This window comes from Xiphophorus maculatus, chromosome 23 (assembly GCF_002775205.1).
Source record: "Xiphophorus maculatus strain JP 163 A chromosome 23, X_maculatus-5.0-male, whole genome shotgun sequence".
Classification (NCBI taxonomy): domain Eukaryota; kingdom Metazoa; phylum Chordata; class Actinopteri; order Cyprinodontiformes; family Poeciliidae; genus Xiphophorus; species Xiphophorus maculatus.
This window is the reverse complement of record NC_036465.1, coordinates 3,552,831-3,572,074: the sequence shown is the minus strand read 5'-3', so window position 1 is coordinate 3,572,074 and position 19,244 is coordinate 3,552,831. Positions and strand designations below refer to the sequence as shown.

At 35.3% G+C, this 19,244-nt stretch overlaps 1 protein-coding gene across 13 annotated transcripts in view; it reads right to left on the bottom strand.

The window, feature by feature from the left end:
- LOC102232194 (prominin-1-A-like) overlaps positions 1–19,244 on the bottom strand; it is a 62,008-nt gene that overhangs the window by 4,162 nt on the left and 38,602 nt on the right. For 2 of the 13 annotated variants that reach the window (XM_023328693.1, XM_023328694.1), the window contains 22 exons: positions 17,685–17,805; positions 16,860–16,923; positions 16,400–16,489; positions 14,390–14,619; positions 13,836–13,910; positions 13,628–13,691; positions 13,178–13,337; positions 12,564–12,716; positions 12,197–12,320; positions 11,351–11,454; positions 10,340–10,424; positions 8,204–8,350; positions 7,214–7,285; positions 6,626–6,718; positions 5,251–5,304; positions 5,104–5,184; positions 4,961–5,029; positions 4,414–4,503; positions 3,759–3,874; positions 3,073–3,096; positions 2,603–2,671; positions 121–1,100 (listed from right to left, as the gene is read on the bottom strand). In XM_023328693.1, the coding sequence (XP_023184461.1) occupies positions 1,031–1,100; positions 2,603–2,671; positions 3,073–3,096; positions 3,759–3,874; positions 4,414–4,503; positions 4,961–5,029; positions 5,104–5,184; positions 5,251–5,304; positions 6,626–6,718; positions 7,214–7,285; positions 8,204–8,350; positions 10,340–10,424; positions 11,351–11,454; positions 12,197–12,320; positions 12,564–12,716; positions 13,178–13,337; positions 13,628–13,691; positions 13,836–13,910; positions 14,390–14,619; positions 16,400–16,489; positions 16,860–16,923; positions 17,685–17,805 (2,155 nt within the window). In that variant the 3' untranslated portion in view covers positions 121–1,030. Of the gene's footprint in view, positions 1–120; positions 3,452–3,754; positions 3,875–4,413; positions 4,504–4,960; positions 5,030–5,103; positions 5,185–5,250; positions 5,305–5,706; positions 5,725–6,625; positions 6,719–7,213; positions 7,286–8,203; positions 8,351–10,339; positions 10,425–11,350; positions 11,455–12,196; positions 12,321–12,563; positions 12,717–13,177; positions 13,338–13,627; positions 13,692–13,835; positions 13,911–14,389; positions 14,620–16,154; positions 16,179–16,399; positions 16,490–16,859; positions 16,924–17,684; positions 17,806–19,244 lie in introns of those variants that run through there. The other 11 variants (XM_023328690.1, XM_023328692.1, XM_023328695.1 and 8 more) reach the window with 11 other exon arrangements.

The following is a 19,244-nucleotide window of genomic DNA, read 5'->3' as shown; positions in this document are numbered from 1 at the left end:
CAGTGGCTCTGTCTGATCCTCTGTATTGATCAGTCAGTCGAAACTCATTCAATTATTGAAGTTGCACATTCAATCAAATACCTGCGACCTGAAACAAAAAAAAACACAATAAAACCTTACCATGACGTTTAATTCCAGTTGTCAAGGGCACTACAAGGGCAAATAGCAGAGAAAGATACTTTAGATATTACAATGCAAGAAAATATTTCAAAACAAAAATATCCCTAAAATAAGTTAAGTTTTTATTGCAGTTCCTTAGATACTAATGAAAATTTGTAATGTATCTCTGCAGTCTCAGAGATCAGATATCTTCACAAAATTCAGAATTGGTCAAATTGTCATTTCACCAAATAATTTTTTCAACACCAGTGGAAACTAATACATTCTGAAGACATGTAAAAGGTCTTTCAAGGTAGTTGCAATAATCTATAAGAAAATAACAATGCTGCAGCATTCCTCTCTGACTAAATGTATTATAATTAAAGGTTCGATTTTTTTTCTATTTTATTGTCATTGTGAGATGATGCTGCTGTAAGACATACTAGAATAAAATACTATTTTTTAAGGCATTACACAACTTTTCCAGTGGTTTTATTCAACATGGAGGGTGCTGTTAGGTGGAGGTAACTACATATAAAAGGGTTTCACTTATCTCACGCACTAACTGAACACAACCACTCACAAGAGCCAGTAGACACGTTAGAGAACGTTTTTTAAACTGCATGATATTATCCTAAATATAAATCAAAATAAAATTGAAGGTTTCTTCTCTCTAAAACACTGAGTCACGAGCATCTACAGTAAATTTAGTCATTCTCACCATGATGGTTTTTCAGCAAGCAGAAAAGCACTAAAACAAGCTGTGAACAGGTGTTAAAAGTGTTAGCACATTAGCAATATAAGATTTAAAACAGATGATCGCTGACTCAGCAGGACAGCTGTGAGGAGAGGTGTGAGGAAATCGGTGTTAGAGAGACAGTCGTCGTTTTGTGTTACCAGTACCTTTCAAGAGCCAAGCTAGAGCTGACTCTCACCAATCGATGTGCCTCGGAGGAGCCGAGGCCCGTGGAAACCTGTTCATTGTGTCATATGTCGGGACGCTACCATCACAGGAACAAACACGCACACACAGGGAAAATCGTTACCAGACAGACTCAACATTTTACATCCACTTCCTTTTGGTGGCAAGAGGAGAAGGGTGAGCAGTTCATACAACAGAGAGCAAAACATTCTCTGAGTAGCTTACTGTGCAAACAGAGTAGTTTAGTGTTGATCAATTAGAACAGGTTTTAAATTATGTAATACTCCTATTGACGTGTGAGTTTCATTCCAAAAGCTTAATGCAACTCAAATAGAAAGATAAGGTTTAATAAAAAGTTGTATTAATCTTGCAAGTTCAAACTGGAAATGAAACTCCGATTTTTTTAAACCGCAACAAGTCAGAGCAAGTCCTCATTTAGATGTTTTACTCTCTGTGTTTATCTTGCTGGTTGGTGCAAACTCATCTGCATCCAAATGCAACTTAAAAAGATAAAACAAGCAGTTAAGCATCTGGTTAGATTCAGAAAAGAAAATCAAAACTAGCACCACATCCAGGGACACAGTAAAGCTCAACATGCTTGCCTCTCTCTGAACAAAATGATCAGGTGTACATTCATCGGATTTTGGCCGACACTAAACGAGAGGAAACAGGAGAAGGTTTCATTTCATTCCACAGGAACTTCCCAGCGTCAGAAAGAAAGCAGTTGGTTAGTAATATGGTAGATTCCCTCAAAACCACCAAGCAGAACATTTACAACATGACAGTGAAGTAGTGGTAGCAGACAGATTCATCAGCCTCAAGGCTCTTATGATTGTTGGAAGGTGGAAGAGTCAGACTGATTATTGGGAAATGAAACCCTAATTTCTCTTTGATGAAAAAGAGTTTAAGTGAGGGTATAGTTTTCCTCAGAGTAAAGACCATAATTTTTGTTATATAGTAACAAAATGTGCTCCTTCTTTTTCTCCATCAAGATGTTCCAGCTCTTATTTGTATAATACTCACCTGTAGTTTACTTTTGCTCACTGAGATAAGCAAGTATTTTCACTAAATATAAATTGCAATTACATTTCTAAGTTGTGATATTTAAAATGTTGATTGTGAAAATGGCACTTTTTACAGAGTTATGCGTATTAGCTTTAGATACTCTCTGTGACAAACCTTTATTAGTATTTGTTTTCCAATAATCCCCAGTCTTCAAGTTGACAGAATAAAGGAATCGTTCTTTATTCTGCTCCATATTTCAGCCTCAAAGAAAACAGTGGGGCTATGATCTGATGCTCATCAACAAATCCCACACTCCACCCCAAATGTTAAACCACTGCTGAAATTCATTTTAAAGCATTTTTTATCATGGACACCAAAAAAAATTGATTCTGGATTGTTTCTAATAAAAGCTACCACTGCTACAATATCACACCCACTTATGCATGTGCGTGTCTTGAAATGACTCCCTCTGCGAGCATGCACTGTGTTCAGCCATATTATATATAAAACCAACTTCCCAGGCATGCATCCACCTCCACCATGACATGCAGTTAGCAGGATAAATAGGAAGTTTACCTTGTCATCATAGGATTAGGAATACCTTGTGAACTCTCACTATGATAACCATTATTACCAATTTCCATACTGAAAATAAAACATCGTGAACAAAAATGGAATGAAAAATGAGAAATGCGACATGCTGAATAAAAATGTTTCCTTTATATGTGGATACATCTTTTAACAATATCAAGAGATGAATATGTTCTGAGTATAAACCTTAGTGTTTTATTTACACAATTTCTTTTTACAAAAAACACTTGAATGATAGCTAGAGCCCTTCATGAAAGGTACTGTAAGGGGCACTTCTTAAACATAGCACATGACAAAAAGCCACATCGTTCACCCACATGAGCAATTTTGAAGCTCAAAAATGCAAACGAGCACCAAGAATTTAGTAAACAGCTTTCTATATACATTACTTGGGGGAAAAAAGCACAGAGTGAGAGAAGTTAAAATGAAAAGGAGGTTGGGGAAGAACGTCTTACTTTTTCATGGGAATTGTCTCAACGCTATGGAGATACACAGAAAACAGGAACATAAAAATGTTATTGAGATTTTCAGCAAAAGAAATGCATCAGAAGTCCTTCTGTGCAATCCAGCACTGATTGTACAGAGGGAGATGCAGTTGATCAGCTGAGATATTACAATTACTACTACTGTAGATAAAGCCATGAGTCCACAGAGTCTGAACATGAAAAAGGCCCATGAAGAAGAAATAAGAATTGACTAATTTATCAATGTCTTTTCTTTGTAAAGTGCCAAGTGCTTGACAAAGAAGAATGAATAAAATGAAAAATATGACATGATGGAAATAGTAGGAATGGTTATCACAAAGTAAAATGCCAAGTCCCAGAAACAGAGGAGCTAAAGGGAAGAGAAAACGGAGCAGAAAATAAATCAAAATAGAAAAGTTTAGTAGTACAGAACAGTTTTAGAACCCATTAAAGGACGCATTATAAAGCAAACCAGAAAACTAACCAATTATATTCAGCTACTCAAAAGAAAAGCCTAAAAGATAGAAGGATATCCTGCAACCATCAAATATTTTAAATATACAGTATGTGCACTAATTTAGATCTAATTGAGCCATAAAAGAACTAAAATTGCAACTTTATAGTAATAATAGATATAATACAAACATGTGAGAAGAAAGATAAATGCAATAACTCACTCATCATAAACATCCTCTGTGTCCATCCTGCGGTAGTACTTGGCTAGTTTCACAGCTAGTATTACGCTTGGGAGCAAGAATAATGTGCTGCAGCCCAGGCCCATCCAGAAAGTGTTCTGTCGAAAAGATAATTTAAAGAATTATATTTTTATAATTATAAATATTTTATAATTATATTTTTTCATAATTTTATATGAAGTTATACTTTACAATGCCTTGCTTTGTAAAGTATTTATACCTGCTAAGCTTTTTAATGTTTATTTGTAAAGACAATAAAAATTTTAAAAACCATGAATCATTTTCCTTCCACTATAAAATTGTGTACCAATTTGTAGTAAGTAATCACTTAAAATCACATTAAAATGCACTGAAGTTTGTGGTTGTAATGTGTAAAAGTTGAACGGGTGTGACTAATTTTGAAATGCATTGGAACTGCTGTTTTTAATTTGGTTTTGATTTACAGACATAGAATCTAGATATTGACCTTAATCACTTTGGGCAAGTGATAGCACTGCAGAACAACTAGATTTGTTTCACTTCGACCTTGGGGGGTTAAAGCGTTAAACCTAAACATCTGTACTGAAACACAGAGATCTGCAGTAAACTGCATGAAGCTTGATTAGGTGGGATCTATTTTTATTATTGCCATTGTTACCATAGAATCCACCAGGAAACTGCAGGTCATGATCTGCGCTGTATCCAAGATGTTGCTGAAGGGCTTGCATGGTGCAACCTCCAAAGCCAACTACAAAGGATGTAAACAGGAAATGTTGTCGCACCACTGTACTTCCAATAACCACAAAATTTCTTAACTGTGGCACGACACATCTGTGCATTCTGACTGTTCCTGAACAACAATAAAAATAACATTGACACTGAAACAAAAAGGTTTTATTGACATATATGAGAATCAGAGCTAAAATATTTTATTTTTCACTTTGGTTTGAATTCCTTTGGCTTTACTGCAGCAGAAACCATCGTGCCTCAAAGTAAATTCCTCAGATTTAAAGGAGCTGTAGCTTTTATATTTGTCCTCTCTATATTTACCCCAAAAACTGTTATGCAAGTTTTTTGTTTTCCACCATATAATACTGAGCTTTTTTCGTAACTCATGCTGCAGAAAATCCTTTCACTAAACATGAACAAAATAATGCATAAAACATTAAATTTACATAATATGAAAATGGTAGATAAACACTTACTGATGTTTTGACCCATTCTATGTACTGATTGAAATAGCCAATAATGGTTGCTGAGTATTTTCTTGTTTCCTGTACGAAATTAGAGAACAGCTCTTAGTTTAACACAATCACAACACTGAGATTAAGCAAGCAGATACATTTACCTGATTGATTAAAAGTGTTGCATTCTGGGAGATGAGGTGCTGAGCAGCTTCAATGGCCTCAAGAACATCTGTGACTTTGTTCTGTAAAGACAAACTAGTCAGTACCAATGTGACTGTAAATATGAATTTTGATAGTGGTTTATTTACCGGGAGGTCAGAAGCTGTCCTCTCCAGGAATCTCATACTCTGGTTCAATGCACTCTTAGAGAAAACAAAAAATAATACATTAGGTTCAGAAGTTAAAGACCAACAGAAAACTGAGAGCAACACAAACACAATGAGTAACATTGATTTAATTTTTGGCATGCTGGGGGATTTTGTTCCAAAATCAAATATCCACAATGCAAAGACATAATCACATACACAACATAAAACAAATAAGGACTGTCCCTTTATTTTGTCTAAAAAAATAACATTTATTCTCATCATGTGGATATTTTGCACTATTTTTGGCACAAATACTTTTGACATCAACTACAAGTTTGTGAAAACAACAATAAAAAGTGTGTCTGCAACAAAATATCATGTCAAAGACAGGTTGTTTGTTTAAAGCTCCAGATAATAAAACAGTTAATGCATATCATATCATAGACTTGTGCTTACCCTTGCTCTAACATATTTCTTGATGGTGAACAGAGAAAAACAAAACAACAAAACATAAATAAATGTTGTGCTGAGAACCAACAATGATTGCATCTGTTCGTCCAAGATAATATCTGACAGACTGGAGAAAATAAATCTAAATATTTCATATTTAATGTGTTCTGACACAAGCCCAGAGGCAATAAGTGCTACTTTATTTTACAGAACAGCAGACAAAGCAACATTTTATATAATCACACCTCTATACCTTAGACTGTTACCGTGGAATAATTACTTAAAATTACTGGTTGTAAAAGCAGAAATAAAGAGTTTTTAAAGCAGATGGATGTAAAATCAGCACAAAATGTAAAGTGAGAATTTCTTTCTCGGGCATGAAAGCTGTTATGAAAAGACAGCAATGGGAAAAATACAAAATGGTGAAAAGGTGAAATGACCATCACACCAACCAAACTAAGGCAACGGACATAAAATGCTGAAGTACAAAAGTCAGTTTTGCTAATTTATGCAGCAAATTTAATTTAATTGCAAATATCATCTCAAGCTTTGCATTTACAAGATACAAAGCTCCAATTCATAAAAGGAAATATATAATTAAATCAACCTAAAACAATTTAATCCTATGGGGGGAGAAAATTTAACTGCATACGTTCAGTTCCAGTACAACATCTCTAAATCCACCAAGGTTTGCTCACCTGGATGGAGTCTACAGTATTTATGTCTTCATTGTTTGGTGCAAGTGAGAAAATTACATGTTTTCTTCTAATATTAACTGTATTTATCAGAGATTTATTCCATTACATATTGAAAGTGTATGTCATCATTTTTGTATTGTTTTTATGTGGTTTAGGGTGAATAACTATGCAAATCTGGTCAAAACCGAGTTCTGCTGAAAGTATCTGGGACACGCAGTGGGGATTACCATGGCCTGCTCCATTGGAGTGATCTGTTGTCTGTGGATCCGCTGCAGAGTGGCCACATGGCCTTTCAGAGCTGCCTGCAGAGGTCCCCTGGGCTGGAGAAGGAGAAAAAAAACAAGTCGAGTTTTATTCTAAAAGAAGAGGAAGAAACAAAAGACTGAGTTTGTGAGATTCCTGCCGCCAAGGCATTTCTTAAACTTTTGGTCACATAACAGAAAACAATGCATGTTTTAGTTCTCATGCATCATACATCAGGAAAGAATCAAATGGTTTAGAAATGTAATCCTTTTTTAAAAAAACACATCTTCCCAGTTTACCAAACTGCCCATTTTTAAATAATTGCATTTTGCTTTTGCATTTGAAAGTGCACAAATATTTAGTTTTTGCCAACGCAATCATTCTGCATGAAAGCACACCAGTATCTGTGTAGCAGCATCTGTTAAAAGAACTTAGTTAAAAAGATCACTCTCCACCACAATTTGAGAGAAGAAATGCATTAAAATAATCTCTTGTGCAGAGGTGAAATAATATGAAAGTCCACAATCTGAGTGTTGGTGCATCAGCTAATGTAGGCAGAGCAGCTTCCTTACCATCAGGTCTGTCTGGGACTCCAGCTCTTTGGCGAATGAAAGAACATCCACCACAGTGACTCCTTTATTCACCTTAAGCAGACAAAGAAATCAGTAACTCAAACACTGAGCTTGGATGGCTGCACACACATTTATTAAATAGAAAGTTATCTTTTAGACATGTAAGTATTGATAATGCAGTGAAGAATTTATAGTTTATACAGTGATTTTCTTCAGGCATATTTGTGGTTTACATAAAAGATTAGAACAATTTGCCCCTGTCCCTTACATAATTAATGACTGCTATGAGCAGAAAGTCTTAAAACTAATTCTTGAATTCTGCATTTAATACATCCAGACATTGTTCTTAATTTGCCACCAACATGCAGGTCAAAGCTTTACAAAAACTTTCAATTTAAATTGCTCACACATTTTGAAATAATTGCAGTTATTCTTCAAATCAATGTACAGAAAAAACATGGGATTGTAATTTATCGTGTTTTTCTTCAGATAAGGCTTTTAGGTCACCTTAATGCAACTGAATCAGATCAAATCTCTTGTTTCCTTGTACAACTCAGAAATCAGAAGCTTCTGACTGAGAGAATGAAAGTTAAACTAAACATTTCACACATTTGCTTGTAGATTCAGTCTGTAGGATAATTCATTTTTTGCCCTCAGTCTCAGGTCTTTAAAGTGAAGCTGACTGATTGATGAAAAGAGCAAATGTCACATTCTAGCACAAACCTTCACACCTTTGGCCTGGATTGGATCCTTATTGGATCATTTAGCTTTAGCAGTCCTTCACAGAACTCTGCCTGAAGCTTGTTAACTGATTTAGGTGTTGATAAACTTAATAAGTCAATTGTTAAATAATTTAAATCTATTTTTTCCACAGACATAATTTAACAATTGCAATAATTTATAACCCAAAAATAAAAACTATTCAAACCCAACCAAAGAAAGCATGCTTTTCTCCTGTTCATGTGTTTCTACAATCACAGTATATGTCACCTCATCAAGGTAGTCAGCGTAGTTGATCTCTGATAAGCCAGCTTCAGAGAAATCTAGGAGGTTCTGCTTCCCCTCTGCTTCTAACAGGATTATCGTTCTCAGGTCAATCCGAAAGTTCTCCAGCTGACGCACCACATCCTTAGTGAACTGTAAACACAACCGGGGATCAGAAGTTTGGGTGAGAATATAAACCCTGAACTCAACTTTCACATTTACAGGTCAAAATCTTCTGTCTAAACAGGGCAGATGTCTGTACCAATGTGGCAGCATGCTACATGGTGTAGGCTTGTAGAGGTAGAAGGTAAAATGATGACAGCAAAATATTAGGAAATCCTACAGGACAGTTAGTTTCCATCTACCAGAGAATGATGACTTCAGAGAACATTTATTTTCCAGCAACACAACGACCTGAAGCACCAAGCTAAAGCTACACAGAAATGGTTCAAAGACAACAAGGTGGATGTTCTGGAGTGGCCTAGTGAAAGTCCACACCTCAATCCAACAGGGAATCTGTGACAGGGCTTGAAAAAGACTGATTGTCATGCAACATGGCAGAGCTCGAACATATTTGCAAAGAAGACTGGAGTACCATTGCATCATGGGAATTTGTTCTTTTTATGCCATTTGTTTAACTTGAAACTTTTTAAAAAGAAGATAATAAGAGATAAGAAATATATACTTTGGTATTTACTTGAGAATCTCTTGCTTTCCATTTGTGCTATAAAAAAGAATTTGTCCCTGTTTGCACCAAGACTAATTGGATTAATAGGAGAAACTACAAAAGACTTTATTAGGTCTTCTTTTATTTTGAGGTCTTCTGAAAACCACAGTCATCATTCTCAGACATGTCTTTGCAGAAAAAAAATTGAAAAAGAATGCCTTGACCAAAAAATGTCTGCTTTCCCAGCCAAGAAAGATGTTTTTTTGTGCCACTATAAAGAGAACAAAAAAACACATTGCGACAGTAAACCAGTTTCTAGGATAACTGTATGGGCACGTCAAAAGTTTAGGATTTTCCAGAAAACTAAAAATGTTAGTCATATAAGTTTTTACTGTGTGTTTGTTTTCTTCAGTGGGGTAAAAATGAATGTTGTTTTAGAGTCCAATCAAAAGGGAAGAGACTATCTTCCAAAGAGCGACAGTATAATCAGGTTTAGAAAGAAGGAAGATGATGAGCAGTTGGTATTGTCTTGACTTTTTATTAAGATGTTACTCTCCACATCAAAAACACCGTCTATCATAGATAACATAAAATGGTTAAAAGTTCAAATTGTTTCATATCAGATTATTGCATTTTATTATTAATCAAATATGGCTATATTATTGATATCCAAAGGAATTTTTATGTTCGTGATTTGATTTGGTGATGTGGACAAAAAGTCTGATTGGATAATAACTACACTGGTTCTCCCAGACAGCCAATCAAATATGTATTACAATATCAAGAATACAATCCTCTTTTCTGACTTTGACTTGATAGGAGAGCTCTAATGAAGACTTATTTGTAATATGAACCATCATTACTTCCAAGAATGTATTGTTACTTCAGGATGCTCATAATTTGATATTACTCTATATAACACTGGTGACTGACTGATATGTTGATGGGAAATTAGTGAAATGTTTGTGCATGACCTTGTTCCACATTGTTTAATTTTGTTCATTCAAAATTAGCTGTCAGCAGAAATAAATAGCTGCAGCCAGAGAAGATCATATAATCCCACTCAAAACAATATTTAGTCCGTTTTTTTTCCTGCAGAGTATCACATCCCACAAACTGTCAGGCAGTCCACATTTTTTCACACATTTAAATATTATGTGTATAATGTAAATAAATGGCTTCTTCAGCAAAGTACTGATTCAAGGATGCAGAACGTAGAGGGAATGCCACACTTCACATTTTTTTGCAATCTAATTGACTTAAGGGATCATCAGTATGAGAACTGAAAGAAGCTCATTCATAAAACTATGTTATCATGTTTATGTTTACAACATGTTTGAAGCTCTTTTCCAGTTTAATAAAAGTTTTCTAACTTCTGTAACTGTGTTTATCAGATTTATTTACTTTCTGTACATGATTTCCACCAACAGAATAAATCTATACTATAGAGTACCATATATGTTGTGATTACTAACCACTGTGGTGTTCAGGAACGAGGAGATGTTGAAGACTTTATCCAGACGCAGCGCAGAGTAGATGCCTTTGTTCTGTTTGCAAGTACTGAAAATGTCAAACATATAGGCAATAAAACAAAGGGGAGAGAGAGAAAAAAATCAGTTTTATACCAGTCTGAGAAAAAATGTTTGCTGCCATCATGTGTAATTGATTGGAATTACAGAGCTGATGTGTTTCAAAATTGGAAGCAGGATCATTTACTCAAAAAGCTACAGTCTTATAAAACTAACATTTAAGCAACCAACTGGACTCAGTCAGAGGAGTTTTCTTATTAAAGTTAAATCCATGTCTGTTTGTAAATGTAATGACTTTGGGTCTGCCATCACAGCGTACTTATGAATCCCCATCAAGCAGGAGGATGATGAAAGCTTATGTAATCATACAGAAGTAAGCTGCAGAAAAGCAGTACTAAAGTGTAAAAAATGACACTAATTAGCAACGGCAAGTTAACTGCAGTTCCTTTCATTTGCATTCCCCCTTCCGTGTGGATGAAATATGCAACTGGAGACTCAATGCCACAAGCAATGAATGTGCCACAGCAGAAAGTTTTAGCAAAATATGAGTAACCTCATTAGTCGATAACCCAACATCTAACAGAAATTGTTTTAAAAAAAGTTTAAAATGCATTCATCAATGCTTTCTAAGATTTTAAATATAAAGAAGATAGATACAGAGAACACTGAATGCATTGCTGTTCATAGTCACCCCACATTTCTTTATAATTTAAAGATCTTGTTTTCTGCGTTGCTGTTCCACTTCATATGCAATGTTGTTTATGTATTGCTTAAAAAGGGTTTCTAATGGTCTGCATAAGAGACATGTGTTTACCTCAACTGAAAGCATTTTGCATTTGAACACCTGCTAAAAACCTGAATATGTTTATTTGAAAATAAATTTTAAATAAATTTGGGATCACAACAGAACTTTGCAAAATGTTAATATATAACATAATATATCTGAGTTTTCCTTGCCTGTACAAGCTTTCCGATGTGAGCTCCAGATCAGAGTCATTGTACATGTAGCCTGGAATGAAATTCTTCCACTCTGGGTTGATCAAGTATGGGGTGTCAACGACCTGGTGAAAAAAAGACAGAAGAAATGTCAAAGGTCTCTCGTACATTTATGTTAATATGTATTCTTTACATGAAAGCGATAAGAAGTCTGTAGATGTATAGTTGGTGGAATTGTAGCTAACATGGAGTGGACTATTGCATCGCATCATTACAACCCCATTCAGGCCTAACATTACGACCAGTGAACACTAAAGTAAACAAACGTGATTAACCAATGGCAGGTTAATGATAACCTGTCATTGGTGAAAGCAGCAAAAAGCAACAAACTCAAGGATTTCCATGTGGGGAACAAACATTGGCAAATGTGGCTTGACCCAACTGACTTCCTACTTTAGCACAAATTACTCAAGACGTTCATGCTGGTTCTGAAAGAAAGGTGTTTGAACACATACTGAAGCCCAGTTTGTGTATGCTGTTGCTTTTCTGCAAACCTTGCAGGGTTGAAACAATATTCCCTGACATCTGTGGCCTTTATTGCCAGAAATATGCACTTTGCCACAAAGTAAAATGGCTCAGAAATTGTTTGAGGAGCACAACAAATTTAAAGCATTGACTTGGCCTCCAATCTCAGTACAATCTATGGTGAAAGTACATTCTCTACACATTTATAAATAGTTACATTTTCTTGTTTTCATACTGAAAACCCATAAATTAAAAAAAAAGAATGTTCCAAAACATTCCTTCTGATAAAAAGAGAGGTTAAAGGCAAGTGTTAAGAAATAATTGTCTGCTTTTTTCACTTGCCTTGAAAAGTTCTTTGGTGTGAAATGGCTCACAAAGAAGTTTCTCCATGTTTCCTCCTGCCAGAAAGATGGTGGTCAACACTCCCATAAGCATCCAGGAGAAAATGAAACTAAATCCAACACCGCTGTGGACAAAAACAAATTCAGGTGGGAATTTCTGATTTATGTTCACAATGTTAACAGTGAATATTTTTATTTTACAATTGTTATGGAGAATCTCCAATGTTTTCTCTCCTGCTTAGCATAGTACAACTGAACTAAGATCAAACTAATAGAAAATCTTTAGAAAAAAATAGCTGTTTGGAAACCAAAAGACGGGACTGTTTAAGGTATAAAACCTGAGTTTCACTAGGATATGTTAGACTTACGCCATCAGCAGTGTTCCTCCTGTATTGGAGATACATCCTCGTGTCGTCGGTGAGGCATGCTTGTCGTATCCCAGGGTGCCGCACAGAAGGCCCAAATAGTTAAAGGCCAAAACCAGAACCACCATGCAGCACAGAGCGATACAGCCGATCCATCTGTGAACATCAAGCAGAAACTAAACAACATGTAGAAGCATCAAGTCCCAGGACAGATTTTTTGAGTTAGGAACAGTTTGAGCTTATCAGAGGTTTCCAATAATCAGTATGAATGTCTCGGAATAAAATCAACTCCCAACAGTTGTTGTTGGTGTATCTGGGAAATAATTTCAGCCACACCTGTAAAATTAAGTGAGTCACATGAAGGTGCCTGCTTTTAAAAATCACACCTTTTTTCATTTGAACGTCTTGCAAAACTGCATTACAGACCATCCGCACTATTTTTTGAAATGAAAAAAACACTGGGCTTTTTTGTGATAATTATATTTTATTTGTACAAAATAATGATACATTTCTATTTTAGAGGCCCATGAAATAGGACCTAACCTTTCCTGCACTGTAAAACATTTTCCTGTTCTTTATGCAAAGAAAATCATTCACTTGTCCGGATATCATTTTACCTGTAGAAATCCATTTTATCAACTTCAGGATAGTAGTCTTCGATTTTGGCGTGTGCATGGCTGATGAAGATGGTGAAGTTGGACAAGCAGGTCTGCAAGGGGAAAGCTTTGGAGAAGCTGCTGATGTTGTTGCCGACACTGTCCACTAAATTCTGGACACCTAAATGAAAGATCAGTCATTAGAAAGAATGCTATCACTAAGGCAACAAAAGAACTTACTAATTCTGAATTAATCTTGTGTTTCATAATTGATCTGATCTTTAGATGAAGCTTAAATGAAACAGCAGACATGGGTGTAAAGATATGATTTTGAAATGTTCACTTTTTGCATCTGTCTCATCATGCACACTTACAAAACAAATAAAAATAAAAAACTATTACATTAATTTACACAATTAGAACATAATGTGCACAGCAGAAGTTGTCTGTTTGCTTTTACTAGACACGTACTGTTGACAACGCTTCTTGTCTGTTCAATCACAATGTGCGGTGTGTCATTCAAAGAGGAAAAACCCTGAGAAAAAGAGACGACATCAGGCTTTTAAAATTCATAATGCCATAAAAAACTAAAAGTTTTTAAAAAATACACAAACTAGTGATACTGGTTAAAACCAGTTTAAAAATGTGGAGGAAAATCCTTTAATTTATTCACACTCACCCTGTGGACAACAGAGCTGAGATCCGTTTTCACTACATTTTTCATCTTTTCCAGCTGAGGGTTCACATTAGGAAGCTAAAAATCAGTGAAAAAACCATCAATAAACATGAACACTGATGCAAAAGGAAGATTACACTGTTTGGCATCAAGAATCTAAGTTCTCCTTTTTCTCATCGATTTCTCTCACAATTTCCTGCAGAGAGCTGAAATTGATGAGTTGACAAAATGTTGAAGCAACATTTTGAAGAAAATGTTGCTTCCTCTCCAACTAAATTGTAATTCATCCTACAATCTAAGGCCAATGTGAAAGAGACTTTAATAACTTTTATAAAATTGCATGCAGTTAGACTGCAGCCACAGTCATTAGATTTTGAAATCATATTTGAAATGTCAGTACATAACATCAGACATTAGGAAAGAAAGAAGAGCTTGTTTGTGTTGAGTTCAATTGCAAAGTATCTCTATAGTACTATATTTGAAAGTAAAGTAAAGCCATTCAGATTATTGTTCACATCATATTATATTCTCAGATTGTGTAATAGTTTGTTTCGTACCCGGGTGAAATTTGCACTGATCTGCAGCTGGGACAGGGACTGGCGGATGCTGCGACAAAGTTGAGCCGTGGTGGCGTCCGATTCCTCGTCATGACACCCGGGGTCATCGAGGGTGCGGTTGATGCTGTCGCAGACTTGGCTCAAGTTGAAATGAAGTTTTCCGGCTCCTTCCTGTAAGACCACCAGAGATACACTGACGTTCTCCAGGGCCTCCTTGGTTTCCCTCATGGCTGAAAGGAACCAGAACAAAAATGAGGTGAAGAAGAGGATTTGGTTGTCGATATGGAAAAACCAGGCATCAGAGCTAAAATGTTTATGTTCCCTTGAAACATAAGTATAGAAGTGTTCTTTATAGCCCTTTAATAGTTTATGGATGGAATAATATTTGAAATTAAATTAGGATTTTAAAAGGCTTACCACAAAATGACTCATAAAGAGGGAAATGATTTATGAAAATCTCATAATTCTATCCTGGTAAAATGGTTTATGATATGCAAAAACACACTGAAATTAGTTTTAACATCAGCATACATACAAAAAAAACAAAAAACAGAATATATAATGTGTGCTTCTGTTTCACACATTCAGACTCACAAGGGGACAACATTAACACTTAGAAATCACCAGGCCTGACTTCAATACAACATGTAAACTTCCTTCTCACCAAGGTGAAAACTAGTTTTTGTTTTTCCTGGAACAGCAATGATGTAAATCATTGTTTTTTATTATTAATGATGTAGTTAATGAGGAGCTCATTGTTTTGTAATCGAGAGTTTTGCAAAGCAGCAGTCAGTGTTCGCTAAAAGTCCCATGATATCCTGCAGCAAACGTTCAACATTAAACAGGATAAGGAATAAGAAGACACTGGCAAATGCTGGAACAGTGACAAAAAATGCAATAGGAGAAATGGCAACACTGACACTGTAACATAAATACTTTGTAAAAAGAGAGATGGTTAATTATAATTATTATATTGAGTTCTTCAGGAACTCATAAACGGCTTTTTGGTCTTCTTCAGGTGTGCCTTGAAAAGTATTTGTAATTTTTTACATGTCATCATCTCACAACCACAAAGTGAATGCATTTTATTGGGAATTTATGTGACAGGCCAATGCAAAACAGTACAAAATGGAGAAGAAAACGAAAATAATTCATGGATGATTCATAAAGTGAAGTTGGGATTCTGACATGACTAAATGTGGAAATGTTTGTACTTTTAAAAAGCACAGCATATTTTAGGTGACTAGTCATATTCTTTTAGTTGTTGCAGGTTAGTTAAAATGAAATTATGACAAACAACAAACATGTCACCATGAGGGAACACAGTTGAGATATTCAGATGCAGGTTGATGTTGGTTTGGACTTTTAGTGAGATCCATTGACTTAAAACTGCACTCAGCAACATTGTCATCCACATAAATGAAGAAAAAAAGTTAATTTTCACTTTAATAGAAAGTGAGAATGGAAGTAAACAATACCAAATAGGAAAAAACAAATTCAACCCTCGAAATATTTCTCATCATAATCTTCTTCCTAGTCCCCTTTTTTAAAAAATTTTTTAAAGACATTTGTTAGATGTTGCATCGTGCAATTTTAATGTCATAATTGTTCTCTATGAAGATGTGACTTGATGATCGGGGAGGTTTCAATTTTCAGGAGAAAAACCCAGGAGGATCAGATAGTAGGAGCAACAACAGCTTCAAAAGTCACAACATTAGGGATAAAACGACTGGATCATCAGTTAGTCATGGAGTCGCTGAGTTACCTTTGATGGCTCTCTGGATTTTCACTTTATGAAAAACATAAACAATATAAACCATAAAAAGAAGTAATAATGATTAAAAGTCAAAGACTTGCTTACAAGAATATTGTAAAAGTGTTTGTCTTAAAAAACGTCTACTCCATAAGTTTAATTCATAAAACAGCAATGAAGTTATGCAATATGCTGATAGTAGCAGGCCATTAAATGAAAGTTAGTAAATAAAAGGAAGAAAAAAGTGTGTTATTTACCTCCAGCCATATTAAGCACTTGGTTTAAAGCAGGATGGACCTCTTTATCTAACCGTACATGTATCCTTCCCCCGAGTAATGGACCTATGTCTGTAAGAAAACAGAAACACTTCTATAAGGCAAATGTAATTTCTATATAAATATAAAACAAATGTAACATTATTGTGGCTGGCTGCAAAGTTAGGTTTTTGTTTTGTTTTGGATTTTTTTTCCCCAATTTCTAACCAAAAATGGTCTGCAGGCAGGAAAGAACTGCCTGCAGAAGAAAACTTGAATATCAAAGGAAGCCTCCATTACAGTCACAGCTGGAGCTTTTAGACCCAGATATGTCGCTAATCAGTTGTAAAAACATGTCATGGATAAAGGGAAGTAAACAAAATGTGTTACCAAGAAGAAAAGCTGAGTGAATCATTTATGCCTACTTAATTCACTATCAGAGGCAAGAAGAAGATCTACTTACTATCTAGGTCATAGTTGACTTTGTTCTTGACGGTGGCGTATTGGGATATTAGGTAATCAATTTGCTGCAAACAGGAAACACAAAGCAAAACAGGCTTACAAGGAAGCATACAGAAACTAGTTCATTAGTTTCTGAATAAAAAAAAATGAGCTGAGTTTTAGAAGACCCTATAGGTAAGAATATTAAATAACAGAATGAACATGAAATGTTCTCAAAACACCAAAAATCCTCAAAACTCAGATAAGAAATTGTAGTCCTTGCAATTGAAAAGAGGCATTTTCCCCCTTTTCTTTTACTACAGAATGAAACAATAACACAAAGGCTGACCACTCAGTGCTTAAAACATTGTCATTGTCATTTAAGTCACATTTAAACCCATAAAATTAAATATTGGTAGTTTACAGAAATACAATGTTAATATATTTTCATCATATTTTGACATCTTATTCCTCACACTTGTTTGTTAATAATATTAATAAGTAATAAAAACTTGATTGTTTGGATCAGATCAGTTGAAAGATTATACATCTCAACAGTAGAATATCATCAAAAATAATTGGGAAATTCAAGTCAACACCAACCTTCAGACTGAAATCATTGTAGTTCTGGGTATCTCATTTTAATCTAGCCTTATGTCAAGAATAATTAAATACAGATGTGACATGGTCATGTAGCATGTGAATCTCCCCACACTCGTGAAAGCACTTTGCTACAAAACCATTATCAACTGAGGATTCCAGTTTTTAGATTGAATTACTAAAATGAATTAACTTTCAAATGATCTTAGAATTAGAGGCAGCTGTTAATGTTTTTATTTTGTCTCACCATTGGTGTGTCATTAGCAAAGGTATGCAGGTCCCTCATGTTGCTGTTAACCAGACGGCGTATGTTCTTCACCTGAGAGCTCAGGTTCTGGTTGGCTGCATACGCACACAGAACTCCAATCCTGTAAACAATTGGCAGACGCAAGTAAGATGATATTACTGTCTCACAGCCGGGCATTCAAATCTTAAAAGCAGCGGGTTCTGCAGAATGGGATGATGGCATGTCAGCAGCTGTAGGGGTCAGCCTTTCCCACTTTTACTTTTACATTAAAGCACCTGTAGAACTAAGTAATATTATTATATATTATTATATAAATTCAATATAAATAACAACAAAAAGTGATGATTGTAGTTTGTTTACAAACGTTTAATCTCAGGTCCTCAGGATATAAACAAATCTAAATTTAATGAAAAAACAAAAATACATGAAGCGGGTCATTAAAGGAAGTCTCCTGTATGCTTCAAACAAACCTGAATAGCTCACAAGACTTAATTGGCTCCAGGAACATGAAGGGAGCTAGCCCATAATATTAGGCTGTTTCCATAACTCATTTCCATCCCAGCTGAAAGCACCTCACTACCCCTGCTACTGTAAGTCTGTTCGGCGGTTCCTGTGAGCATGGCTGTAGCTCCAGGGGTGATCAGACTTCAGAAAAGATGGTTCTAAAGAAGTCAGAATTCATAAAGTGGGATTGTACTGCACAGAGAACCTCTTTCATGGAAATGCCTCAGTGGAATAAGCAGCTTTATGAATGATGTAAGATGACTTGCTGAGAGGAATAACAAAGGGACTGACTCAGAGGCAACTGGGATGGTTTAGATCAATAGAAATGAATCGGGTTGTTGTGACTCATTGAATAAAAAAGCAGTGGAGATGTGTGTGTGTAGGTGTGTGTGTGTGTCTGTTGTTCAGCATAAGTACAAAAGTAACTTGTACATACAGTATGTGATGCAGTGAAGATGGTGTGTGTAGTTCATTCTTACAGTGTTCTGAGTAGCAGCTGCATTAGTCACAGTCTTTATCCTGAATAAAATCCGATGTGACATTAAACTGAAGACATTTCCCACATTAGGGCAGTAATGTTTGTTTAGACAGGGCATGATGAGATATACTGTTTCTCTCCTACATGTGTACAAGTGCTTTTCTAGTTAGCAGTAGCAAGAGAACTATGAAGGTATTATATTTCATTTTTCTACTTTTCAATTTGAAAATTTACACAAAATTAGTAGTGCAAGGACATTAACATATTAGTTTCAATTATGTTATTACATAAATTTTAAAACATTAAGAATTTCAAAGCAAATTATTGTGTTTTTTTTTCTAATATATAAACATTCAGAACGTAACCTTTGTGTTGGCCTGTTTTTAGTACACCCATAAATCTGACACACAACTGACAACAATATATGCTCTTGGCTCAATATATGCTTCAAAAACAATCTGATGAAATGCTGGAAAAGAATAGTTGTGTTAAAGTTGTGCTAAAAGGAGTTAGCTTACATGAGCAAAGCTATTCAAGCCTAAAATAAGATCTTAGTGAAAATATCAGCAACAAACAAA